The following is a 25,174-nucleotide window of genomic DNA, read 5'->3' on the forward strand; positions in this document are numbered from 1 at the left end:
TTAATGAAGTTCATACGAAAAAATAAACGCATAATTTTTATTCAACATAACTTTAAATTTTGTTGATGTTTAGGTATTCTAGACTTAGTGGGCTTATGTAGCATTTTTTAAAAATTCGACAGCGTTTCATTACACATTTTGTATTAGCATACACTGTAATAGGCATTTTTAAATTCTTATGTGGAGTCAATATGTTAATACACTAAATTATGCTGGGCTATTCCCTCTTTGGTTGTGTTGAAGCAGATTTATCTTTCAACGATAAAACAGTTGAAAAAAATGACAAAAATCTCATTTTATTTTTATTTTATTAGAATCTCACTCATTTTTATTAGTTAATGTCAACATGTTTGTTACCTTGAGTGTTGGTTATATTTTAGTTTTGTAATCTCTCGCATGTAAGCTTTCATTATGGAAGGTGTATATAGCAGATGCTGTGGTTTAAAAAAATGCTCCTGTGGTTAGTGATTACTTATTTCATGGCTGTCTTGAAGATTTTTCTCTTGGGTGCTTTTAAGAAGGTGATTTCTGGAAATTTTGTTTTCATGTAGTGAAAGAAAATGAGGGAAATAGTTTAGTGGAAAGAGAATAGGCTTTGGAATCAGAAGATCTGGACTGGAATCCTTGTTTTTCCCTCTTACTGTGTGAGGTTTGGGGTAAGTTATTTTAGTCCTTCTGAACTTGTTTTTCTTAATTGTAAAATGGTGATAATACCTGCTTGGGAATGTTGTGAGGATTGAGTGAGATAGTATGTGGAAAGCTATGTCTTGACACATATTAGGTGCTTAATAAATATCAGCTGTTACTTTTATTACAACCTGTGGATACTCTCTTACAATGAAAAGGAAGGGGCTTAAAGGAATTTGGATTAAATTGATAAAATTTTGGAGCTGAAAGATTACCTAATATTTCATGAAAATATTTTGTGCATCTATAAACTTTATATATGCCTATTTTGTAGCACTTACCAAAACATATCGTAACCATTTATTTATATGATTATGTTCACTTTCGTATCTGTCACAGTGCCTGCCTGGTAAAGTGTTAGATGCTCACACTTAGAGGGAATGAACTCAGCTGGTAGTTGTCAGAGCTAGGATAAGAGAACAGGACAGACTCTTGGAGTCCAGATTCTACTATAGCTAAATATTTACTGGTCAGGGTTTGGATAAATCTTTCCAAAATCTTAATAAAATGCTGTATATACTAAGAAACAGTATTTCCAGTATAGGTACCCAGTAACATAATTTGGGCTGTTTTATGTAGAAACAGGAGCTGTTGAGTGTTGAAATGTGGTTAAATGTTTCCAAAACTGAAACTAATTATATTTGTGGAATGCTAGTAAGCCCCTTTTGTATCCATCTTTACCAATTATCTCATTGCTCCAATTTTATTTACTGTAGTCTATTTGTGGTTGAATATTAAAATGAAAGGAAAGTAGATAAATGGAAGATAAAAAGAGTAACAAAAAAGAAGAGGGTAAGGAAAAGGTGAAGTGTAGAAACAAAACGTAGCTCTAATGATAAGTGAGGGTCTTGCCCTGGCCAGTTGGCTCCGTTGATTGGAGCATCCTTGTGTACCCAAAAAGTTGTGGGTTTGATCCTTGGTCAAGGCACATACCTAGGTTGTGGTTTTGATCCCCCATTGGGGCATGTTCCAGAGGCGGCCAGTTAATGTTTCTCACATTGATGTTTCTCTCTCTTCCCTTTCTCCCTACTCCCCCGCCCCCTTTTCTCCCTCTCTCCCTTCCTTGGGTGAGGATTTTATTTTTTTAAAAAAGTAAGAAAAGTTTTGCTTTGAAAGAAAAAGTTTTAAGGTACACATTTTGGTGTTTTCTTAGTGTTTACATTGGGGTATATTTTAGGTTGTTTTTCAACTTTTGAATCCCTTAAACACCAAAATGTTTTTATTGTTCCAGTCTTTTTAAAGATTTCATACTTTTTTCTGCAGTCTTCCTTTTATTAAATTTTAAACTGATTTCCCTATTGTTCCTACCAGTGAGCGAATGTTGCTGTTATTTTTAATTTCTTTACTTCTTTAAAAAACATTTTATTTTTAAACGTAATACAAAAGCAGAGAATATAATACAATGATTCCCTACCCATGTACCTATCATCAGCTTTGACAATTACAAGCTAATGCTCAATCTTGTCTCTACCCTCCACCCTATTTTTTTAAAGCAAATCCCATATCATTCATCAGTTTATAGTTTAAAAGTTTCCTTCTAAATATTTAGAGGAAAACATACTTGACACACCTAAAATAATAATTCCTTAATGTTATATATTATATATTTAGTCGGTGGTCAAATTGGCCCAGTGTATTTCATACACTATACACATGTATACATATATTAATTTGTTTCAACTACCATATTGAAAATTTCAGAAATTATCCAAGTCAATAAAAGGAGAAAATACCTACCTGCTTCTTAAATACCTATTTTTTACTGTCTAACATTTTTTGAGCACCTATGGCATGTCAGGAGGTATAATTTTAATTATTTTCGTATAACATTCTTAAGTGGGTATTTTTAAGGAGCAAATACCTGCTTCTTAAATACCTATTTTTTACTGTCTAACATTTTTTGAGCACCTATGGCATGTCAGGAGGTATAATTTTAATTATTTTCATATAACATTCTTAAGTGGGTATTGTTTTTATTTCCATTTTTCACATGATCAAATTGAGTCCGGGGCTAACTAACTTGTGTGGGGTGACATTTTCAGCAAGCAGCAGGGCCAGAATTAAAACACTGAATCTAGGGTCAAGTTCTTAAAAAACACTATGCTACATTAGTATTAAATATTTGTGGGAGTTAACCAATTTTGCATGAAGTAATTTAGTGGCAACCCTCCTACAGGGTGGGTGTCTTCAGATCAGTGGAAATTTCCCCAAAGATTAGATTATTATGCATTGCATAATGGGCTGACTAACAGCCAGTAGTAGTTAGGGAGTGAGCATGATGCAGAGAAAGAAGGGCCAGATCCAGGCATTTGCTTAGTGCTGATGTTCTTTATCATGTTGCAGGTTTTTTGCCATACTTCCTTGTAGTCTAGTCCTTTTTTGACTTAGTATATGATTTGTAACTAAGTTAGATATTCCAGCGTTGGACATACTTTGAGTCATTAACTATTTTTGAATGAATAAAGCCCTGGCTGACAGGAATTCCCTGTCTCTCCCTCTTTCTTCTCTGTCCTCCTACACACATTCTCACACAACTATTCCACCCCCCAAACTATTTGAGCATAAGTTGCCTCCATTGCATGCTTTTTTACCTTTGTTTATTTTATAAGAATAGGGTATTTTCTTTCATTGTCACAGTATAGTTACCAACTCAGTACATTTAACACTGATAAAAATCTTCGATTACCACATTCTGATTTTGTTGATTGACCTTATAATGTTCTGCCCCACTCCTCTTCCTTATAGGATTAGAAATGCCATTTGGTTGTCCAGTCACTTTGGTCTTTACTCTAGAACATTTCCATAACTTTCTTTATCTTTGTGAAATTAACATTTTTGGAGAATACAATCTACTTTTTTAAAAAAATAGAACATTTCTCATTTTGGATTTTTCTGATGTTTCTTCTTAATTTGATTCAGATTATGAATGCTTGGCCAAAAAAAGCATCTAAGTGATGCTGTGTCCCCACTGTATCAGATCTGGAGGTGCATGGTGGCCATCTGCCCATCTTGGGTGATATATTTGGTCACATATTTGGTCAAAATGTTTGATTTCCCCACACATTGGCATGTAGAGAGACATTTTAGGATTTAACACGCACAGATGACTCTTGCCTGAACCAGTCTTTCATACGATGGTTACAAAAATAATGATTCTCCACCAAAGCAGTCCCTCTACATTTACATAGTTCTATTGGTATGTAGTTATGAACTCCTGGTTTTTTCAGTGGTTTGTAATTTGTTACTATCCAGTCCTTCCATGTTGTATTTAAATGTTTTGTCTTCCATAGTGAAAACCCTGGCTTCTAGCACTATCAAAATACTTGTTCTTACTTTACCCAGTCTGCTACAAAAAAGCAAACCCCCAAAAAGAAACTACTAAAAAGAATAAGAATTTATTTGTAGTTTTCCTTTTTTTTTTAGCTACCCCAAAACTGAGGGTATATAAATCAAATAGTGGGTTCATAACTAATTTGCATTGTTTTTTTTTCCCCCTTCAGTGGGTTATAGTATACATTTGAAAAATGATTGAATCACTTACTTTTAATTTTATATTTTTCCCTTCCCATCCTTGTTTTATTGTTTTAAAAATGTAAATTGTTAACATGCTTCTGAAAGTCAAAACTATGTAATAAGATGAACTTCATGAAATATCATTCCCATTTCCTTTTAAGCCTATAACTTCTTGCAGGGTTGTCCAACCTGCTGGCCGCATGTGGCTCAGGATGGCTCTGAATGCAGCCAAATGCAAAATCGTAAATTTACTTAAAACATTATGAGCTTTTTTTTCGTTAGTGTTTATGTATTTAATGTGTGGCCCAAGACAACAACTCTTCTTCCAGTGTCACCCAGAGATGCCAAAAGGTTGGACACCCTTGCAGGTAACCAGCTTCATTGTTTTCTGTGTTATCCTACCTCTGTTTCTTTTTATAACCATAAACATATTTGCTTCTTATTTTCATTTTTTACACAATAAAGTAAGGTACCATATATGTTTTTTTATACTTTGTAAAGACTTTAAGGCATTTTGGCATTTTAGGTATTTGGTAAGATAGTTTAGGTATACTTAAATTAAAGATTTTGGAAACCTATTTTAGGCAGATGGGAACATTTTTTGGCTCATGTGGTTCATGAAAGAAGTGAACAGCCAAATGGTGGGGAGGGCAAGAATGCAGTTAGGCCTCAGGCACAATTGAAACTGAGTAGTGAATGTTTTTGACACTGTATTTACCTTTTGGTCCTGCTTACCTCTGTTATATACTGGCTGTGATTTGTTTCAGTGTTTGTGCTTTCTCACTAAAGTAATAATAATGCTGTCAACAGCATTTGAGTTTTATCAGCATCCATCACTTTTCTCATTCCTGGTTTAAAAAAAAAATCCCAGGAAAGATTTCTTTATCCCAAATTGGATCAGGTGGTTTCTCTTGGACTAATGCATTATATTTGTTGAGAGTAGCAAAGTAAGCAGGACCACCAGTGCCCATATCTGGGGCATCATTTACTAGGAGTACAATGTTATGTTACTATGAATACCATTATGTATGCAGTGGACATGATCCTAAAATATAAAAAGCACCTCTTATTATACTCACATATCCTGTTTATCATAAAGTTGTTTTCCCAGGAATATACTTAAATCATTGCTGTGGGATTATTAATGTATGGTTCGCATGGTGGTTTGTTCCTATTGTCAGCAAGTTGATCTTCCGTTTTTTTTCCCTATCTGAAGTCATGTTTATCAGTCCTTCCAGGTAGCAGTGAAGTTTGTGATATCCTTCATGTTACCAATTTTCTGCTTATTGTTTCTTTCACAATTTCCTTGAGGTACCACACTTTGGCATTTTAACATACAACATGATACTCTCTATCCACCCTGATGGCACCTTCAGAATTAATGACTTGTATGCCTTTCGTGAGATCAGAGGTTACAAAACTTATGGTGGAAAAGAGTTAGCTGGATAGATCTACCCATATTCCAGAAGAAATTATTAGCATATTGAGTGCCAGTTAAAACTAAGGAAAGCACGAATGATATGTATTTACTCTTGTATTATTAATCCAGTGTAATACCTGCATTAAGTGTGAACGTGGATTTCTATGTCCTGAGGTAAATAGTCCCTAACAAAGCAGTATTAAAGGAGGTATGTGGGTATCTACCTAGAAAAGTACTGTAATGTTAAAGGTTTCCCTTTGTGGTAAGGTTATACAAAAACTGTTTTTATTCTTTTCTGTTTGTCATGAGGGTGGTTTTTCTTTCTTTTGGGGTGGTGGTGGTGGTCATGAGTATGTGTTACTTTTTTACAGTTAGAAAAACAAAGCTATAAAATAAGTTTAAATTTTATATATCTAGAATACAACATGGAAAGAACACCGAGAGTTAAGGTTCTAGTTGTGATCTTAGCACTTGGTTCCAAGGCCTTACTTAATTTGTAAACTGCGATTCTCTTGCTCACAGACTTGGAAGACTCAGATGAGATAATAAGTTTACTTATTATTACTTATTTATTATTTTTAAACCATGAAGTGCTATACAGTTCAAGTATGGGACTTGATACACATCTTTTTGTAAATCTAATAGAGCTATTATGACTTGGCCGATGACAGTTTTAGATTTTTAGATTTCAGATTTCTTTCAAGATTTTCCTTTTTTATTTTTGGAGAGAGGGGAAGGGAGGGAGAAAGAGTGAGAGAAATGTCAATGTGTGGTCACCTCTCGCACACCCTCAGCTGGGGAGGCAGCCCTAATCCAGGCATGTGCCCTGACTGGGAATTGAACTGGTGGTGACCCTTTGCTTCGCAGTCTGGTGCTCATCCCACTGAGCCACGCGAGCCAAGGCAGATTTCAGATTTCTTTACCAATATTTAAAGAAAATTAAGGTTTCCTCTTTTTTTTTCCTGAAAGACTGCATCAAAATAACAGACAGTTTGAGATTATGTATCTCAGAAATACCTTCTAGAACCTAATGGTGGTATCTTTTTAGTCCATGAAGCCTTTTATTTCATTCTGCCTCAGCAATTCAGTTTCTGTTAGGTGCTTTGGAAAGAACTTTTATGGTTGACATTTTATTGAATATTTCTTATTTCAGAGTGGTATATTCTTAAAAGGATATATAAAAGAGTTTTTAATTGTTACTCTTCAAAATAATAAATTTTTTCAGGAGTTTATAATGTTTTGTGACTAAGTGTCCTGTTTAGAAAAATATTAAATATAGGGAAATAGAATGTTGATTGAAAATAGCAAATAGTATAGTTCTAATTTCATACAATAAAGTTTGGTGTACCCTCCTTCCCTTACCATCCGCACATGCATGCATGTACACAAAACTAGAAGAAATGCCAAAATATTTTACTGTAGGTGATAGTTTTATTGGTAAGGATTTCAGTTGCTACTTTTTATTGTTTTTTTATAATAAACATACGTTACTTACCAGAAATAAAAATTTATTTTAAAGGGATAGTACTATTTAATTGCATTCAAAGGAGTTAATAATTAAGAACTCAGATATCAACGCAGATTTTTCCAAGTTAGTTTAATGATTTTATAAGTTGACCATCCATAAATTCCCCTATGTAAATGAAGCTCTTTATGGCCAGAGCTTCTGGAGTTAAATGAAAAAAGCTTTATAGTGAATGGCTCTTTATTTGTCCATTTGTTTTCCAGGTGTTAATGCCAAGTTTACTTTTGTCTTATTGGTTACTGTTTTCTAATCACATTGTTTTTAGGTTATATCAGGATCATTCTCAAAAGACAGAGGTTTATTTTCTTGGGTGTGGTATAACCTAATTCTTAATCAGAGATACCTTATCAAGAACCCTTAGCTTGTTGCTTAATTTTATGTTCCTCATTTCACAGATTAGTTTTGTTCACCAAAAAGGTATGATGAAACAGAAAAAGTAAAATATGAAAGTGTTTAGTAACTGATAAGTCAGTTAAGACAGGTGGGAAGGACCAATGTAGGCAATAATGCACTAAAATGAGATTTTTTACTTAAATCTGCATTTGTTTTTTTATACACTGCTTGTTAATCATAACGAGTTAGATGATTTTGGCTTTTTTTAGACCTTGGTGTGATAATGTTAGATTGAGAAATATGAAGTGTTGATTTTATGCTCCTGTTTGTTTGTTTTTTTGTTATCTGTTAATAATGTCATATTGAATATTTAAGCACTTCAGCTTCTTATTTGGAAATGTTCAAACCTAAAAAAAAGTAGAGAGGAAAGGTAATAAATCTTTATGAAATTGTCATTCAGCTTCCACAGCAAATGCTTCCCAATTTTGCTTCATCAAACTTTCTTACCCACCACCTGCCCCTATCCCTCACTCAGACATATACCCTTTCTTTTCTAGATTATTTTAAAGAAAATCACAAATTCGTCATTTTACATGTTAAGTACTTGAGTCTGTAACATTTGATTTTTATGCCAGCTTATTAACAGATCTATGCGGATAACTAGATTTTCAGTTCATAATAGCTAAGGAAAATGGGTAACTAGACTGGAGCATACTATTGTGTAGTTTTTGAGGAGCTTGCTTTTTTCTGATCTCTGCATTTTGAACCCTTTTTTCCCCCTGAAAACAGTTACATTATTAGGAATTACTGCTTTCAAAATTACTGTTTTATAAGCAGCTGACTTTTCGGGTTACTCAAAGAGATTCTTCTGGGGTGGTACTTAGAAAAAATCTTGAGGAATGGTTTTGATTCTGAGAAGTGGCAGTATTCTAGGTTGCGGAGTATGAATGAAGTATGGAAGTAAGAATGCGTTGGAAGTGGTCAGGAGATAGCAGCGAATAGACCAATTTAGGTGTAGCAGAAGGTCTTAAGTGTTAGTAGCTCATAAGGTATAAAAAGTAGGTTGGGATCAGGTTACCATACTGAATGACAGGTTGAGTTTGGGTACTGTCTTACAGGCAGCAGTGAAATGGTGAAGGTTTTCATGTAGAGGAGTGGTATTAAAAGAAACATTTATAGGATATTAGTTAGTGACTGAATTGGGATGGAGGCTAGCTGTGGTGTAGAGTGATGATGAGAGCTTGTAATAAGGCGGTATGGTAGTGAAAGGAAAAAAAATAGAGATGTTGACAGGAATATATACAATTTTATGATTAGTTAGAAATGGAGAATAAAATGATTAGAACCTTGTTGACTGAGGGAATTAGTGTAGAGAGCAGAGGGTTGGAATTTGAGTTTTTACAGAAAATTTAAAAAGTCCATATAAATTGGCTAATAATTGGCATAAGAGATAGGTTCCTATCAAATATTTTTTTCTGTGTTCATAGATGATTTTATCTAATAGTCCCTGAGGTTACCAAAGATTTTAATGTTTTAATTGAAGCTATATATTTTTTTTTGTCTTGGGCCAGAATTTGTAGCCTTGTCAGAAATATGTAGTTAATAAGTTTACCGGTTTATAATTTAAAAAATCATTCCCTCACAGTTGTCTCAATACAGTATTCAATGAAGAAGCTTTAACCCATGCTATTCTAAATTTTCTAAAAGTTGATAAATACATGTTTAGTTAGACTTTGTTATCCGAAATCTCACTTCCAGTTTCCTCAAAACTTTTAAGTTAACTCATCCTGCAAAACTCAACTGAAACATTCATTATCTCTTCCAGAAATAAATTCTTTTCTGATACTTAAGCCTGGTACTAATACTGACATACTGTACTGCAGTTGGTTTACTTTGTTTTTCTTGTTAGGTTGCTTGTAGTTTGGCTTTAGGAATCACGTTTTGTTTGGCTTTAAAACTCCAGGGACTAACATGACTATCACTGTTAAACTCAAAAAGTGTTTAATAAATTGAATGAATGATTCTGAATTTATCCTTTTCCATTAAAATCGAAAAGAAGGGGAAAGAGATCTGTGGTGGTAAAGAAACAGCCTCTGAGAACTTACTGACCACAGCAAGTGAATATATATATATATATCCTCCTCACCCCATCTCCCAGTAGCATGCAGTATATGGACATTTCTAAAGAAATTTTCAGAGTTTTCTAAACTACCGAGTTAACTCTGGAATGTTCCCCTTTGCTGAAAAATCAAAACAACAAAAAATAAAGATGACATGTACAGAAGTGGTAATAACAACAAAAAGCGATAGATAACGTGGCAATGTAGGAGGAGAGCCTGTGGCTAACAATTGGATATGGGGAGAGAAGTGCATAGGGAGTTGTCACAACCACCTAAATTTAGGCCTTGAAGTCCTAGATTCTGTAACCCCTAAGTAGGACTTGTTAACTTTTTTGGGTTATAGGCCTTTTAAAAAATTGGATGATAGATTCTCTCATTTAGAATTTATTGCCTGCCTCCCAACAAAGCAAAACATTTTTCTGGAGTATTGTTCTTCTTCTGGTTTCAACATTTACAGCTTGTCTTATGTCTCCAAATTCTGAAGCTCCTTTCTAACCAAGAAAGAGTTTTCCTGTTTTCTGTGTGGTTCCCAACCTTCGCCATTAAAAGCTTTTCAAGCCCCAGCTGGCATGGCTCAGTGGATTGACTGTCAACCTGTAAACCAAAGGGTCACCACTTTGACTCCTAGTCAGGGCACATGTGTGGATTGTGGGCCAGGTCCCCAGTAAGGGGCGCATGAGAGGCAACCACACATTGATGTCTCTCCCTCTTTTTTCTCCCTTCCTTCCCCTCAGTCTAAAAATAAATAAATAAAATCTTTTTAAAAAGAAAAGCCTTTCAATACTGTGGCCTATGCTCTGTGTTTAAAAATTTTTTTTTTATTTAGAACCTCAGTTGAAAAAAGTTATTTTTTTTTTTAACTGAAGCTGTATTTTCCCCTAAGGCAGTCAGTGGGAGCTACATATTGCTTGGCTAGAAGAATGAGAAAAATAAAAACTCAAAATACCTTGTTGAAGCACATTATTGCAAAGTAGTTTTTAAAACATTTAAATTGAAATGGATTCATTTTTTATATAGCTATTAGGATACTCCGTTATCCAGAAAATGGTATATTCTTGAATGGGTCTGGATAATAAAGATTATATTCACTGTATGAAGCATTTGTTCTTGTTCTGAGGATCTGGCTATCACTTACTAACCTTGATTGTATAAATTCTGTGATGTTAACAGTATTTTAAAATTATTTCCAGATTAATAAATGCCATTGTTGGTAGAAAACCCCTTGGGTTTCTTTACTTGTAATAGCAGATTTGGAATACCTAGGACTCTTAAATTTCCCATTTTGGGGTTAGAAATCAGTTTGACTTTAGTTGTAGGTGAAGTAATACTGTTTACATTTCTATGTATGTAATACTGTTGTATGGGCATTTCATCTTTAACCAGCATTTTATTTTATTTCCTGTCCATGGGCTAATATAAAAAAGGAAAATAATTAGAAGGGTTTTTTATTTTTTAATCCACTAGTTCCTACTTTTAGGGTCTATCCTAATTGGGATGTATAATAGCATTCCTTTTTTTTTCTATCTTCAAAATATGGATATACCATGGTTTATTCAATCAGTTTCCAGTCTCTGCAAACCCTCTTAATTGCAGAGGTGTGAAAAGGGAAACTTCCAGGAGATTTTTAACTGTATTTTATGTTTTAGTTTCTTTAATCTTACAAGATATTAGCTTCATCTTAAAAACTGAAGTGTTAGCTCTATGAAGGAAGGGATCTGTTCTGGCTCAGTAACTTTGCCATTTTCCTACCTAGAACAGCAATGTCAGTTATTTTTTAATGGATGAAAACAGTTGGATTTGAAATTATTCTGATATATTTATTGTTAAGAAGACAGTTTCTCTCTCTTTTTTTCATTTTTAAAAGATACACTGAATGATCTGATAGTTGATTTTAGAATCTTATTCCCATGGATTGATTGAGAAAGCCTGTGTTTTCTATCACAGCCTAAGTTCCTGTGTTTGTCAGGTGTTGTTATTTGCATAGTTTTACTCTTGGCCATCATTGGTAGGACTGACGTTTAAGCATGAGAAAGGGGAGAAAAAAGTGACAACAGGATGCTGATGGTATGGGGCTTGCCCATCCTTAAATTGGATTTGAAGAAATAAGGCTACAGAAGTATATAATTGCAAAGTGAAGTTTATAATGCCTTGTAAATAAAGCTTGAAATATAAATACAAACTTCTTTTTAATTAAAGCATTTTATTTGGAGTGACTGTGAATGATAACTCTAAGAGAAGATTAAACAGTAACTTAATGATTTAAAAATGTGCTTACACTTTAAAAATTATGCAAATGAAATATGAATATACTTCATTCACAGAGAAATACAAGATTTAAAAAAAATTTTAATCATTGAAGTCACGTTATTTGGAATATAGATTGTAGGCAGACTTTTTATTACAGTTTCAAAAATGAATTTGTCAGTACTTGCCAATGCCCAACATTGTGTTTTCATGCATCTGATTTAAAATTCACATCATTGTAGTGAGAATAGAAATGTAGACAACTAAACACATGTATAGTAAAGCAATTTATCATAATTTCTCTTTTATTGATGCTTTCATGCATTATAACCACATTGTCAAACTTTTGCTACCTGGATTAGAATTTATACAGGTTTAGAAAGGATATGGGCCCTGGCTGGTGTGGCTCAGTGGATTGAGTGCTGGCCTGTGAACCAAAGGGTTGTCAGTTTGATTCCCAGTCAGGGCCCATGCCTGGGTTGCAGGCCAGGTCCCCAGTTGGGGGTGCATGAGAGGTAATCACACATTGTTGTCTCTCCCTCTCTTTCTTCCCCTCTTTCTCTAAAAATAAAAAATTAAAATAAAAAAAATAGGGTATGGTAGCATGAAGTGTTTGATGATTCTATATTAGTGGGTTATTTCTGAAAATGTTATGAAATACAAGCTAAAAGGAAATAAAATATGCTAGACTTATAAAGTCTGAAATTAGGAAGGAGTCTTAGGATAAAGTTAGAAGTGTTGGCTTAAAGCACAGAAGGAATAAAGAAACTTATTTGCAGAAAGAGGTTGGTGGAGGAGACCATTAAAAGTAACATTCGCTTATAACGATGGATATTCCAGGATATGCATGCCAAGAGAGAAATGTTCTTATCTCTAGCTAGCAGGTTCTGGAATCAGAATGCTTAATAAAAAGCTATGGCTAGACAGGCCTCTACCTTGTCTTACCAGGGGAGAGGGGAAAGATCTCCTTGGGCGAGCTAGAGCTGTTGATTTTGCCTCGTTATATTATATTAGATTTAACAGTGGACTAATGATACAGGAAATCTAGTGCAATTTTTAAGGCTCCCACAAAATGCAAATAAGCCAAAACTCTGCTTATTGTTGAAATTTTTTTATTAGGAAAAGGCCTTTTAATTCTTCTCATGTATATTTTAGACTGTTGACGTGAAACACTGGTGTCTTTTCAGGAGTGCTATTCAGTTATATGGTTATGCCAGGTGTTAAAATACTGAAATAATTTTGCCCTGTTGTCCCAAAGGTGGGCTTCTACTTCCCTCACTCTTACACTTCCTTCCTGAGGGCTGCCCTGCCATCAATCTATGCACAGCAGCTAAAAACTTAAGGGGAGTATAGGAAGAAGAGGATAAGGACCCTCCTTACTATCAAGCACAAATTACTGTTAATTGACCATTGTTTGTGCTTTACCAATCAGTAAATATTTCAAATATCACTCCTGGGTATAAACATGAAGGAAAAGTCAAGGTTGGAAAGTGCAAAATGGAAAAAGGTTTTTAACAAAGTACAAGGCACTTCAGAGCCTTTAGTATACAATAGATACAATGCCCCTCTACGAAGGGTAGCATGAGCCCTGGCCTTTGTGGCTTGGTTGGGTGTTGTCCCCCAGAGGAAACGATTGTAGTTTGCTTCCCAGTCAGGACACATGCCTAGATTGTGGGTTTGGTCCCTGGTCAGGGTGTGTAAAGAAGGGTAGCCAATCAGTGTTTCTCTCCCTTTCTCCCTCCCCCTTTCTCTAAAATTATCAGCATGTCTTTGGGTGAGGACCAAAAAAGTGAGGGTAGCACATGAATGCATTTCAAATTTTCTTCACCAGGGTACTTTGTAGAACACCTGTAATCTTACAGGACACTAGTTTCTGCAGAATAGACTATGTGAATGGCTGCTGTCTTGCAACCTATAAATGTATAATTATTTCAGTATGAGGTAGTGCTAGGCACACTAGGAAGTAGGTTTTTGCCTCTAAAGAACTTAAAATGTAGGGACTTGCATGATACTTGTTCACAGTTCCATGTGATTATTAGATTACTGATTGAAATCTGTCCCTTTTTGGTTTATTATGGAGGAGAAACAATATTTAGAAGAGATTGTGCTTTTGCAGTTGTAAGGGGAGTCTTCACCAATTAAGGAAAACAGTGCAGAAAGAGTGTAGATAATAAACTGCTTGCAGAAGCAGTGATTATTTTTAAGGACTGGATAAAGACAGCATTGTTCTTGGAAGTAATTTTATTTTGTAGAAGGTAGGTATACTTTCATATGGTTCATGATTGTTTAAAAAGACCTGGAGTTTATTATAAAAGAACATTATTTACAGAGACTTTGGGTATTGTTCAGTAAGCTTGTGTCTGTTGCTTGTATCTGGTGAACTAGACACCTGTATAATTTTTATAGTATTTTTGTTTCATTCTAATTTGAAAATTAATAATCCGTGTCAATGATGAAGACTTTGAATGTGGTCATTCAAATAGCTTAACAAATATTTGAGGGTATTTTGAGTAGGAGTAGAGTTATATCCTTGGGAGATAAAACAACAATGAATATGCCTTCAATTGACACTAGGTTGTTGAAAAAGACTGCACATATGAACACAAAAATAAGATAGTAAAAGGTACAAGTCCCAAAATGGCATAAGCAATAAATATGAAAGTTTGTTGGAAGACTCACTTTGGGCCCTGGTGGTCAAGGAAGTTTTAATGGAGTTTGACCATGAAGGGTGAGTAAAATCAAATAAATCTGGTTGAAAGCAAGGTTGTTTTGTTCATGTGTTTTGATTAGAAGCGATGAAGGGAGGTAGAAAGAGGAATAGGAGCAAAGGCCTAGCTGGAATGAGTGTTTAGTAAAATTAAAAGGGAAGAGATTGGCTAGATTGGTTGTACCTTAAACATAAAACTATAGTGAGTAAAGGAAATGAGATTCTCTTTGAGTTTTGAGCAGAGAATGATGTGGCAATAATGTCCTTTTATATAGATTAAATGTGGTGACACCCTACAAGATGTTTAGGAGAGTGTTGCCAGATAAAGCCCATTTCTCAGCAAAATCACCATTTCACTAACATTACATATAAAGAAGAAAGTGTATAGTAGAGTTGTAGATGAAATTGTAGTTTGAACCAGAAAGTGATCATCATCAAATAGGATTAATAGTGTGGGTTTTCATAGTGATCATAAATGACTGAAGACCTCATGTTTCTCACCCTGCATTTCTATTGGGTGTAAAAGTAGGAACTTCATAGAAAGCATAGGCATGGTCTGTGTCTTTTTTTCCTCTCCAAACTGAGAGGGAAGATAAGTTCTATGACTGCTGACCTTGGTCCTGAATGATAGCCAAAGTACTATTTCTCTGAGAAGTGGATTGGAATGAGTTGTGCTGTATTCCAACAGGCTGGGCAGCAGCCAGTCTTAACTAATACGGTGTTGGGAAACTGCAAGACATTCTTGCTCACATCTATTGGTAGATAAGAGCATGGATTATATGGGGCCAAATTAACTGAAGTGCAAATCTCAGCTTGGTCACTTAACTTTGTATGGAAGTTACTTAACTTGTCTGTACCTTAGTATCCTCCTCATAAAACTGGACATATCTCGAGGTTGTTGTAAGAAATGAATCAATCCAAGTAAAGTACATGTACAGTACTCCATAAAGTTAATTATTGTTATCCATGTACACAGAGGTGGGCAAAATTAGGTTTACAGTTGTGAGTATGTGAAAGTTTGTTCTTTTCTAATTATTAATTATTGTAGTATTTATTTGTACTATAGCTGTAAACCTATTTTTGCCCACGCCTGTATTTGTCTATACTCTTACTTTGGAAGGAATTCAAGAGAATGGTAACTGGTTTTACCACATATTTTTTGTATGTTATAATTAATTCTGTGCTACTGTACACTCTTTTGTCAGACACTGTAGTCAAGTTATTTGTGACAAGTATTCATATTAGAAGAAACAACTGTCTAACAGCAGAACCTTAAGCATAGTCTAATTGCTATATGGAATTTATTAAATGTAGTTCCAAGGAAGCTGTGGCTTGGAGAAGTGGGTGGCTTATATTCCTACTTTCATTGTTTGTACATCTGATGACATAAATATTAAGTGTGCGCGCATTTCTAAGTATTTTTAATGCCTTCATCTTTTTTTCCAGTATTAAAGCGTGCAGTCCTCAGTTTTTCAAGATTATTTAGAAGTTGTAAATCTCTCTCAGCACCTAGGACAGCACCCAGTGCAACACAGTATACATGAACTCTGGCTTAAGGTTTGGGGTTTGTGTTCTGGATTTGGGAAAGAAGAGAAAGTTTTGGGAAAAGTTTAAAATCCTTGTACACACTTATTCTAAAAGTGTATAAAATGCAGAATGTTTTCATGGCTTTGTTTCAAAATGTTTTACACTGGCTGTAGAACCCACTTCATGAAGTAGTTTGAGTTAAAATGATCTAATATTTGTGTTTTAACTTTCAGCTTTGTGTTATTCTTGGAAAATTTCGCACCACTTGTGAATTCCTTGAACCTGGGCATTGCAAACCCACTTCTGTTGGGCCCATCTCCTTTGCACTTTGCTCAGATTAAGACTCAGTTGGCGCTTCAGCAGCTGAATGCCGTTGCCTCACATAGTTCAACACCACCTTATACTTTATTAAATCACGCTTTCTTGAAAATAGCCATGTCGAGACCCAGGTTTAATCCTCGAGGAAACTTTCCACTTCAGAGGCCACGAGCACCTAACCCTTCTGGGATGAGGCCTCCAGGACCATTTATGAGGCCTGGACCTATGGGTCTTCCAAGATTTTACCCAGCAGGGAGAGCCCGTGGAATCCCACACAGATTTGCTGGCCATGAAACTTACCAGAACATGGGACCACAGAGAATGAATGTACAGGTAACTCAGCACCGAACCGATCCAAGATTGACCAAAGAAAAACTGGATTTTCATGAAGCACAACAAAAAAAGGGGAAGCCTCATGGTAGCCGGTGGGATGATGAGCCTCAGATCCCTGCATCCGTGGGAGTGAAACAGAGTTCTGTAACACAGGTTACAGAGCAGAGTCCTAAAGTGCAGAGCCGCTATACAAAGGAGAGTGCCTCAAGTATCTTAGCAAGTTTTGGATTATCTAATGAAGATTTAGAAGAACTTAGTCGCTATCCTGATGAACAGCTAACTCCTGAAAATATGCCATTAATTTTGAGGGATATAAGAATGCGAAAAATGGGGCGCCGATTACCTAATTTACCTTCTCAGAGCAGAAATAAGGAAACACTTGTTAGCGAGGCAGTTTCAAGTAATGTGATTGATTATGGGCATGCAAGCAAATATGGCTACACAGAAGATCCACTTGAAGTACGTATTTATGATCCTGAAATTCCAACTGATGAGGTCAAGAATGAATTTCGGTCACAGAGCATTTCTGCATCTGTTCCCGCACCAAATGTTATATGTAATTCTATGTTTCCTGTTGAAGATGTGTTTCGACAGATGGACTTCCCAAGTGAATCCTCCAATAATCAGTCCTTTTTCCCAGTTGAGAGTGGAACCAAGATGTCAGGCTTACACATTTCAGGAAGACAGTCAGTCTTTGAACCTATGAAATCTGTCAGCCAGTCCATTAGTCAACCAGTTAACCAGACAATGAATCGGTCTCTGATTCCTCCATCTATGAGTCAGCAACCTTTTTCATCGGAACTAGTTTCAGCTGTAAGCCATCAAGAGCGGATTCCACGTGAGCCTGTTATTAATTCATCTAATGTACACGGATCAGGAGGCAGTAAGAAGAATTACCAGCCAGAGGCTGACATTCCCATTCAGTCTCCCTTTGGAATTGTGAAAGCATCCTGGCTACCGAAGTTTTCACATACTGATGCCCAGAAGATGAAGAGACTTCCAACTCCTTCTATGATGAATGATTATTATGCAGCATCTCCAAGAATATTTCCACATTTCTGTTCTCTGTGTAACGTAGAATGTAGTCATTTGAAGGTGAGTGTTTTTAAACATCACTGTATAATGATACTCAGCGCCCAAGTTTCCTCTGAATTCTCATGTATGCTGCTGTTAACTAGTCATTAAGAAAATGGCAGAAGTTAATTTTGATTGCAACATCAATGCTTAGTTGTAATCTTAGATTACATCCTAAGTACTGAATTGAATATTAGGCTTTCTGTAGTCCTGTGACTGGGCGCACTACATGGTTGGTCCATGTATTTTAAACTTTTGATTAGTTATCTCAGAAATTTATGCAACTATATATATATATATATAATATAAACTGTGTACTTATAAGACATGTCACATGAGTCAGTTTAAATAAGAGAATAAAAAGAAAAAGTTGAAATAAAACAATTGTACTATACACTTTGAAGAGATAGTGTATTGTAGCCTTGCATGTATCTACTTGTCTTGGGCTAAAGACAGTTAATGTCAATTTAAATATTTTCTCACTCTGTCTCGACTAGGATTTTTAGTGTTTCACAGGAAGGAGTTTCCTAAAATAACTTAATCATAGCAAAACTGAATGAAAATAAATTATTTGGGTACCACCTGTGGGCTCAGCAAATAGAGTATAAAAATAATAGAAGTTTAGAGAAAAATCTTTAAACAATAAAGAAGGTTTAGGTATCTTCATGGTTAGTACAACTAAAAGGGTATATTTTCAGAGGTGCGGAGGAGTAATGTAAAATATATTTTGATAGTAAACATTGGTGGATTTGACTAGGAATTTCCAAGTATGTTTTATTTACTTACATATGTTTGGGAACCATTGTTTCTTCCATTTACTGGTGTGATTTGTAGATTTATATCATAAATGGTCAGGAAGAAATGTCCTTCTCCTGGGTACAAGCTTTGATTCAAGGCCATAGCATTGGTTGTATACTTTGGATAGTCTTCAAAACCCGCAGATATTAATTCCCTTGTTTTTTTCTCCTTCCAGTGCTGCTCTTTTGTCTTTCTGTTACATACTCATCAGGTTTCAGCCAACAAGAATCTGATACTAGTACTGATGCTTTTGTGTTAAGATTAACCACAGCAAAGGAAAACAGCATTTTACCTCATTTTAGTCAGATTTGCTGAGTTCTGATAAAATAGTAGTTGCCTTACCATGTCAAAGGGGATAGCAAAGTCTTGAAAAAAAACCTCAGAGTAATTTATAGTACTTAGTTATAATCTATAAGTAGCTCTGGCTGAAGTTCTGAATTTAGTGTTAAGCTTTCTGTGGTTCTTTTAATTTGAACTTTCAGTTAGTCAAAATGAATCCAAGAGAAATACCTTAAAATACAGAACTTAAATGTTGTAATTTTTATTCTGTAGAATAGAAAAGGTACTTATTCATTTTGTATTTACTGATTAGTAGTTTTATACATGATTGTGTTAAGTGCCTAGGGCAGAAATGAAGAACATACAAAATTTAGATGTTCCTAAACAGTTTAGAGAGTCTTACTGTCTCCTAATTATGCACCTAAGGAATTAAAAAAAAAATAGAGAACAACAAATGGTTTGATGATTGTCTTTAACTTGTTTGGGTATGCTGTAGGAGAGATTTCATATTTTCACCTTGATTTCAGGTTCATATCAGTTCAGGCCAGGGTTATCAATTTATCAACATCTATTACGCATTTAGCAGTTTGTAATTAAAAAGAAGTATAAATATAATCAGACATCAAGAAACTTGTCCAGTTAGATAAGACTAATTGAGAGGTGGTGACTAACTACACTAAGTCTTTCCATACTTGAATGATTTGGGAGTGAAGACTTAATCAAGTAGGTTGAAGTGGGTATTGAATGATGAGAATAGGCTTCACTATGCTTGGAGTAGGAGGAATTACATTTCAAATGTGAGCAACAAATATAAATATGAAGGGCCCTTTAAAGTTAGCCTAAGAAGTTTAGACTTGAGGCAAGGGGCATTAGAAAGCAGATTAAAGTTTTTGATATGTGATATAACATGTAAAAAAGTATATTTTAGGGAAATAGATGTGGTTGACATGCACAGCTTGAATAGGAATAAGAAGTGATCATTATAGAGTTCACAGAGATTGATTGCCATTTAAAACAAACATCTTTTAACAGAACAGCACAATAGAGCTAACCAGTGAATATTTTGCTACCAGATTGCTAAATGATAGGGATTTATGAACATGGATTTACATGATACAAACTACCTCTGTTGTATGTGATTTTTTTTTGCCTTCTAAGTGTGCATTTATATGACATTATAAATATGTGGCAAGTAAATGTAAACCAATTGCAAATTTTTTTCTTGCTAAGAAACATCTGACAATATTATCCCCACCTCTGGAGTCTAAAAATGTAGCCTGAAAAAGGCACTACAGAATTCAAGTGTATTTTTATTTCTAAATTGGGATTTAGATATTTGATGAGGAGCTGTCCTGAATTTAGAAGTTATGTCTTTTATGCCCTTGGTTCAGAAGGCTGTGCTTGGTTTAAAAGCTGTTTTTCTGGCTGAAATAATTCAGCTTGAGAAAGCACTGACTAACAAAAGATTTTTGAGGTAGTTGGAGGATAAAGATTGAACTCTGATATGGGTAGGTATTTTCACAGTTTGATTCTGAGCTCTGTCAACTCTGTAGTCCTTGCAGCATCTCCTGCTTGGTTAGGTAATTATCACTTTTTCTCTGGAGAGGCAGTACTGCTTTGGGATCTTTTTAAAATTTTCATACTGTTTTTAGAGAGCCTTGAAACTGGGGTGGCACAGATATATTTACTGAGCTTAAAGTAAGTGAAGTGGACCTATTAAAGGACAGTGTGTGTGTGTGTGTGTGTGTGTGTGTGTGTAGAACTGGTGAGGGATATGCCTTAAATAGGACATTTATCAGCATCAGCTGATAGTTTCTATATGGAATCCATGTCCAGAATTATATCTTTATATTTTTTCAAAAAAATCTGAAAAATCTGGATTTGGGGGTAAATATCTCTGGATTTTTAAATGTTGGCAGCTTACTCAAGTAAAACTCTTTATGGTCCAAATAAATCATGCCCAATCCACTACCTGTCAGTGTGTCTCTTTCATGTAAACAGTGTCCAGTTACTGTCAAAGACTTGGGTTTAGCGGTACTAGTAGAGACTCGGTAATTGCCAGTCTCTACTAGCTTTCTGTTTGCATTGCTGAGCAGGATATGCAGACAGTTCTTTTTTGCAATCCATATTTGTTTCCATGGCTTAATGAAATACTTTAGCTGGCAGGGGTGTCCAACCTGTGTGCTGTGGGCCACATGCAGCCCAGGATGCCCATGAAAGCAGCCCAACACAAGATTGTAAATTTACTTAAGACTTTTTTTTTGCTCATCGGTTTTCATTAGTGATAGTGTATTTAATGTGTGGCCCAAGACAACTCTTTTTCCAGTGTGGCCCAGAGATGCCAAAAGGTTGGACACCCCTGGTTAGAGTTTTTCGTAATGCATTGCTAAGTATTGCAAGTATCTTTCACTTATTTTCAGGTAGTTTTTGACAAAGCAGGTTCCATAATGTCAACTGTGGTTTTAAGTGGAAATTTCTAGTTCGTCTTTAGCAATAACAAAATTAAATTTTTTGAAATGGAAATGAGTAATATTTTTCTCAAGGAAAGTTTTAAAATACAGAACTGTTTAGTAAATTTTCTGCCTATCCAAATGCTAGAGAAACAATGAAACTGACTAATATACATGTTGCTTTCAAATAATGTTTCACTTGGGGGACTGTATCTATGAAAACTGTATTGCTTTTTTTTTTTTTAAATCAGATGTATCTTCTAGGAGCTATTAATGGGTACAGAGTGTAATTTTAGCACAGATTTATAAATAAAGTAATGTATAAGAAAGCATTTTGTTTATTGTAAAGCTCTATATAAAGGGATGTTGTATCTTTGAAATAATGTTACTTTCCCTTAAATCTTAAAAATAAATTAGGTTTTGTCAACAGCTTTTCATATTTTACTAATCTTATCCTTTGCCAATATAGTTTGGAATGGCACTGGCCTATGAGGTAGGATTTTTTTATTGTTAATGTTATGAGCTTGAATTTTAGAGGTAAAAGTCATTGAAATCCTAAATTTTGAAGATGCCATTTGAAATACCATTTTATTTATAGAGTTTTTGGTGTTCTCTTGTCTGTTATTTTTATATGAGACGAGTTATTTCTCATCCATGGTTTTATTTTCTCCAAGTTTAAATATATATATTTTATTTCAAAATGAGTGTTACAAAGGTCTGATTTTCTTAAGTGCTTTCTATACTAAAATGATTTAAAGTGGCATCAGTGAGGTGTGGTATTAAGTGCCTTTGTTTGGAGGCCTTTTTGTTTGTAAAAGATTTTATTGAGTAGCCAAATGCTATCTGTAACTAAGTTTGTTTAATTTGGAGGGAACATCAACTTAAAAAGTCTAATTTCATAATTTAACATGAGAACTATTCTAATTTCATCACTTTTCTCCTTTTACAATAGGATTGGATTCAGCATCAAAATACATCTACTCATATTGAAAGCTGCCGACAGTTACGTCAACAGTAAGAACAACTTTTTCTTTTTTATAGGTAGCGAATTTATAAAATAGTTAATGCTCAGGTATGAATGTTTAATATCTTCTATGTGGTACTTTGAAGAAAAATATTTCTAGAAAATTATTGCATATTTGAAGTGTTCATTTTATAGGAGTATATTTAATTTTTTTCCAAAAGGAAAGAAATGTGATATTTCTTCTCACTTCTTACTAATTTAATCTCAGATTTTTTTTTTTTAATCGTTGGTTTATTTCTTGCTGGCTTGTGTTCCTTGGGATGGTTTATCTGTTTTAGAGTAGAGAGTCTCCCCTTCTCCTATCTCTGCCCCTCCACCAAAAAAAAAAGATGATACATACCTAAAAACTACCCAGTCTGAACACCAGTGTTTAATTTCAGGTCTAAAGCTCTCCTGTGGCTTAGAACCTATTTTCAGAATAAACCTCATGTAGTAGATATACAAGCTAATTGTGCTGGTTCCTCAAATTGGTTCTTTCATTCTTCTACCTTTTCCTTTAAGACAGGGTACCTATGAAATAGGTGAAAAGCATGGTTTTAACAGTATTGTCTTTTGTCTCTTGGAGTAACACAAAGTTAAATTGTGTTTCCCCTAGCATCATTTTAAACATGCTGATAAGTAGATAACAAGTTCCTGGTCAGTAGACTTATACTACCATGTTCTTGGGCAAATGGATCTGTGGCAGCTGTTTTGTTTTTTTTATTTTGTTCCCTTTTTTTTTAATTGATTTTTAGAGAGAGAAGAGGAGGTGGGGGGAGAGAAACATTGATTTGTTGTTCCACTTATTTATACATTCAGTGGTTGATTCTTTTATGTGTCTTGACCAGGGAATGAACCCACTGCCTTAGGTATTGGGCCAGTGCTCTAACCATCTGATCTACCCAGCTAAGGCTTTATTTTGTTCTTTATGAAAATATCACCAATTTTCTTGAGATTATTTAGGGCTCTAGTTGTATGTGATAAACCTAACTCTAGTCCTTAAGGTAGGAGAATGTATTAGCTTATTCAACTGGGAAGCTTAAAGAATGGTTATAGTTTCAGAACAGCTGAATTAGATGCTAAACAAAAATCACAGTGTGAGAAATATTTTGGTTTCTTGGTGGTTCTCTTTTGCTTTGGCACACTTTCAGGTACACTTTTCTCCACATAGCAAAATGACCCCCATAGTTGGTGGACTTAAGTGATCTGTATAGCTAGCCATTTTAGGAGTTAAAAAGAAGTAAGCACCTCTTTCCTCATAACTGCTGCGGAAATCCTTGGTTGTACTCTTTTGGGGTTAGTTGTCATCTCTAAACCAATTAAAATGGTTGTGGGAATAGGATATTCCGATTGTTGTTGTCAGGTGCCTCTTCCTGGTGTTGTGTGTGATATAAGCCCTACCTGAATCATGTAGACTAAGAATAGAGATTGGAGTTGCTTTGTTATATAGATTTTGTACAGAGAAACATAGAGTATCATGTAGAGGAAATTGTTACCTGGACTGGATGGGCCTACAGCCACTAAATAGAAAATCTCTAAGACACAAATTTTCCCACAGATACCCTATGGAGTGTCTGATTTTTATAAAGATAAGAGATTTAGGGGGCAGGAATTAGTTATTTACTCAGGGATTTAGGTAGGAGTGAGTTACTTGCTATAGGTAGGCATTAATGCTAGTAAGAGGATTCTAGTTATATGAACTGTCATTAACTTACTAGAGCAAATGGCTGGATACCTGTTAAAACCTTTTCTGTAAATAATCTTATTTTTTTCATGCACATTTTTTCAAGTGTGTGCTTTCCATTTCTACCACTTTAATACTCTGTCCTACATTTTTACCTTTTCAGGTTGTATGATTTTGAATAATTCCTTCATGGCTTTCTCTCCACTGCAAAAAATAAAAATAAAAATAAAAAATAATAATTAACAGATAAAGTAGATTTGATTAGGTGCTTGGGATCTTTCCATGGCCAAATAGTATATGGTACTTTCTATTCTTTGATTTTTTTAAACTGCCGTATGTTCCATTGCGTTTTTATACCTTAATCTGTTTAGTCTTTCTTCTACTAATGTGTTTGAGTTCTTATTTCTTTTCTTAAGGCTTATTACCTCTTTATTCTCTTCTTTGTTGGATATTTCTGGACACAAGAGTTGTTGGTTAACTTGAAAAAAGATACAGAAAAAAGATATCAGAGTTTTAATATTAAAAAGAATAAATAATAGCTCTATGCTTATTGAATGCTGGACATTATTCTAAGTGTTTTATATAATTTATTCTACGAAGCAACGATATGTGATATATGTATAATGATTATGATTTTACCAGTGAGGAAACTGAGGCACAGAGAGGCAAATTTCATATCACAACAAATAATGGGCACAGCTAGTGCCAGGGATCTTTGCTTTTCCCCCCTCAACATTTTATTCTGAAGAATGTCTAAGCTGCAGAAAATTTGAAAGGATAGTAAGCATATATTCTTCATCTTTACTCACCAATTACTAATATTGGCCACATCTATTTTATATCTTTATATATATGTTTTTTGAACTATTTGAAAATAAATTGCAAACATTATGATAATTCACTCCTCAATTCAACATGTCTTCTACCTGTTTCCCAAATGGCTTTTATAGCTTCCTGCCTAACCCCGTCCCTATCCATGCTCATAATCTAGGATTCAATCAAGATTCATGTATTCCAGTCTCTTAATCTAGAATGGTCCACCCTGTGGCCTTTATTTTTGAAGAGGATATTTTTTCATGATATTGACTTATTTTGAAACATCCAAGAAAATTATCTTGCAGAATATATCACATTCTATACAATTTCTTTCTGATTCAGG

General features: G+C 34.7%; 1 protein-coding gene across 3 annotated transcripts in view; it reads left to right on the forward strand.

Moving 5' to 3' along the window:
* The window catches only part of ZNF638 (zinc finger protein 638), a 132,832-nt gene that overhangs the window by 57,710 nt on the left and 49,948 nt on the right, over nucleotides 1–25,174 (forward strand). For all 3 annotated transcript variants that reach the window (XM_045828892.1, XM_045828893.1, XM_045828894.1), the window contains exons 2-3: nucleotides 16,310–17,822; nucleotides 22,281–22,342. In XM_045828892.1, the coding sequence (XP_045684848.1) occupies nucleotides 16,310–17,822; nucleotides 22,281–22,342 (1,575 nt within the window). The remainder of the gene's footprint in view (nucleotides 1–16,309; nucleotides 17,823–22,280; nucleotides 22,343–25,174) is intronic.

This window comes from Phyllostomus hastatus, unplaced genomic scaffold (genome assembly GCF_019186645.2).
Source record: "Phyllostomus hastatus isolate PE091 unplaced genomic scaffold, TTU_PhHast_1.1 phas_scaffold_78, whole genome shotgun sequence".
NCBI lineage: Eukaryota > Metazoa > Chordata > Mammalia > Chiroptera > Phyllostomidae > Phyllostomus > Phyllostomus hastatus.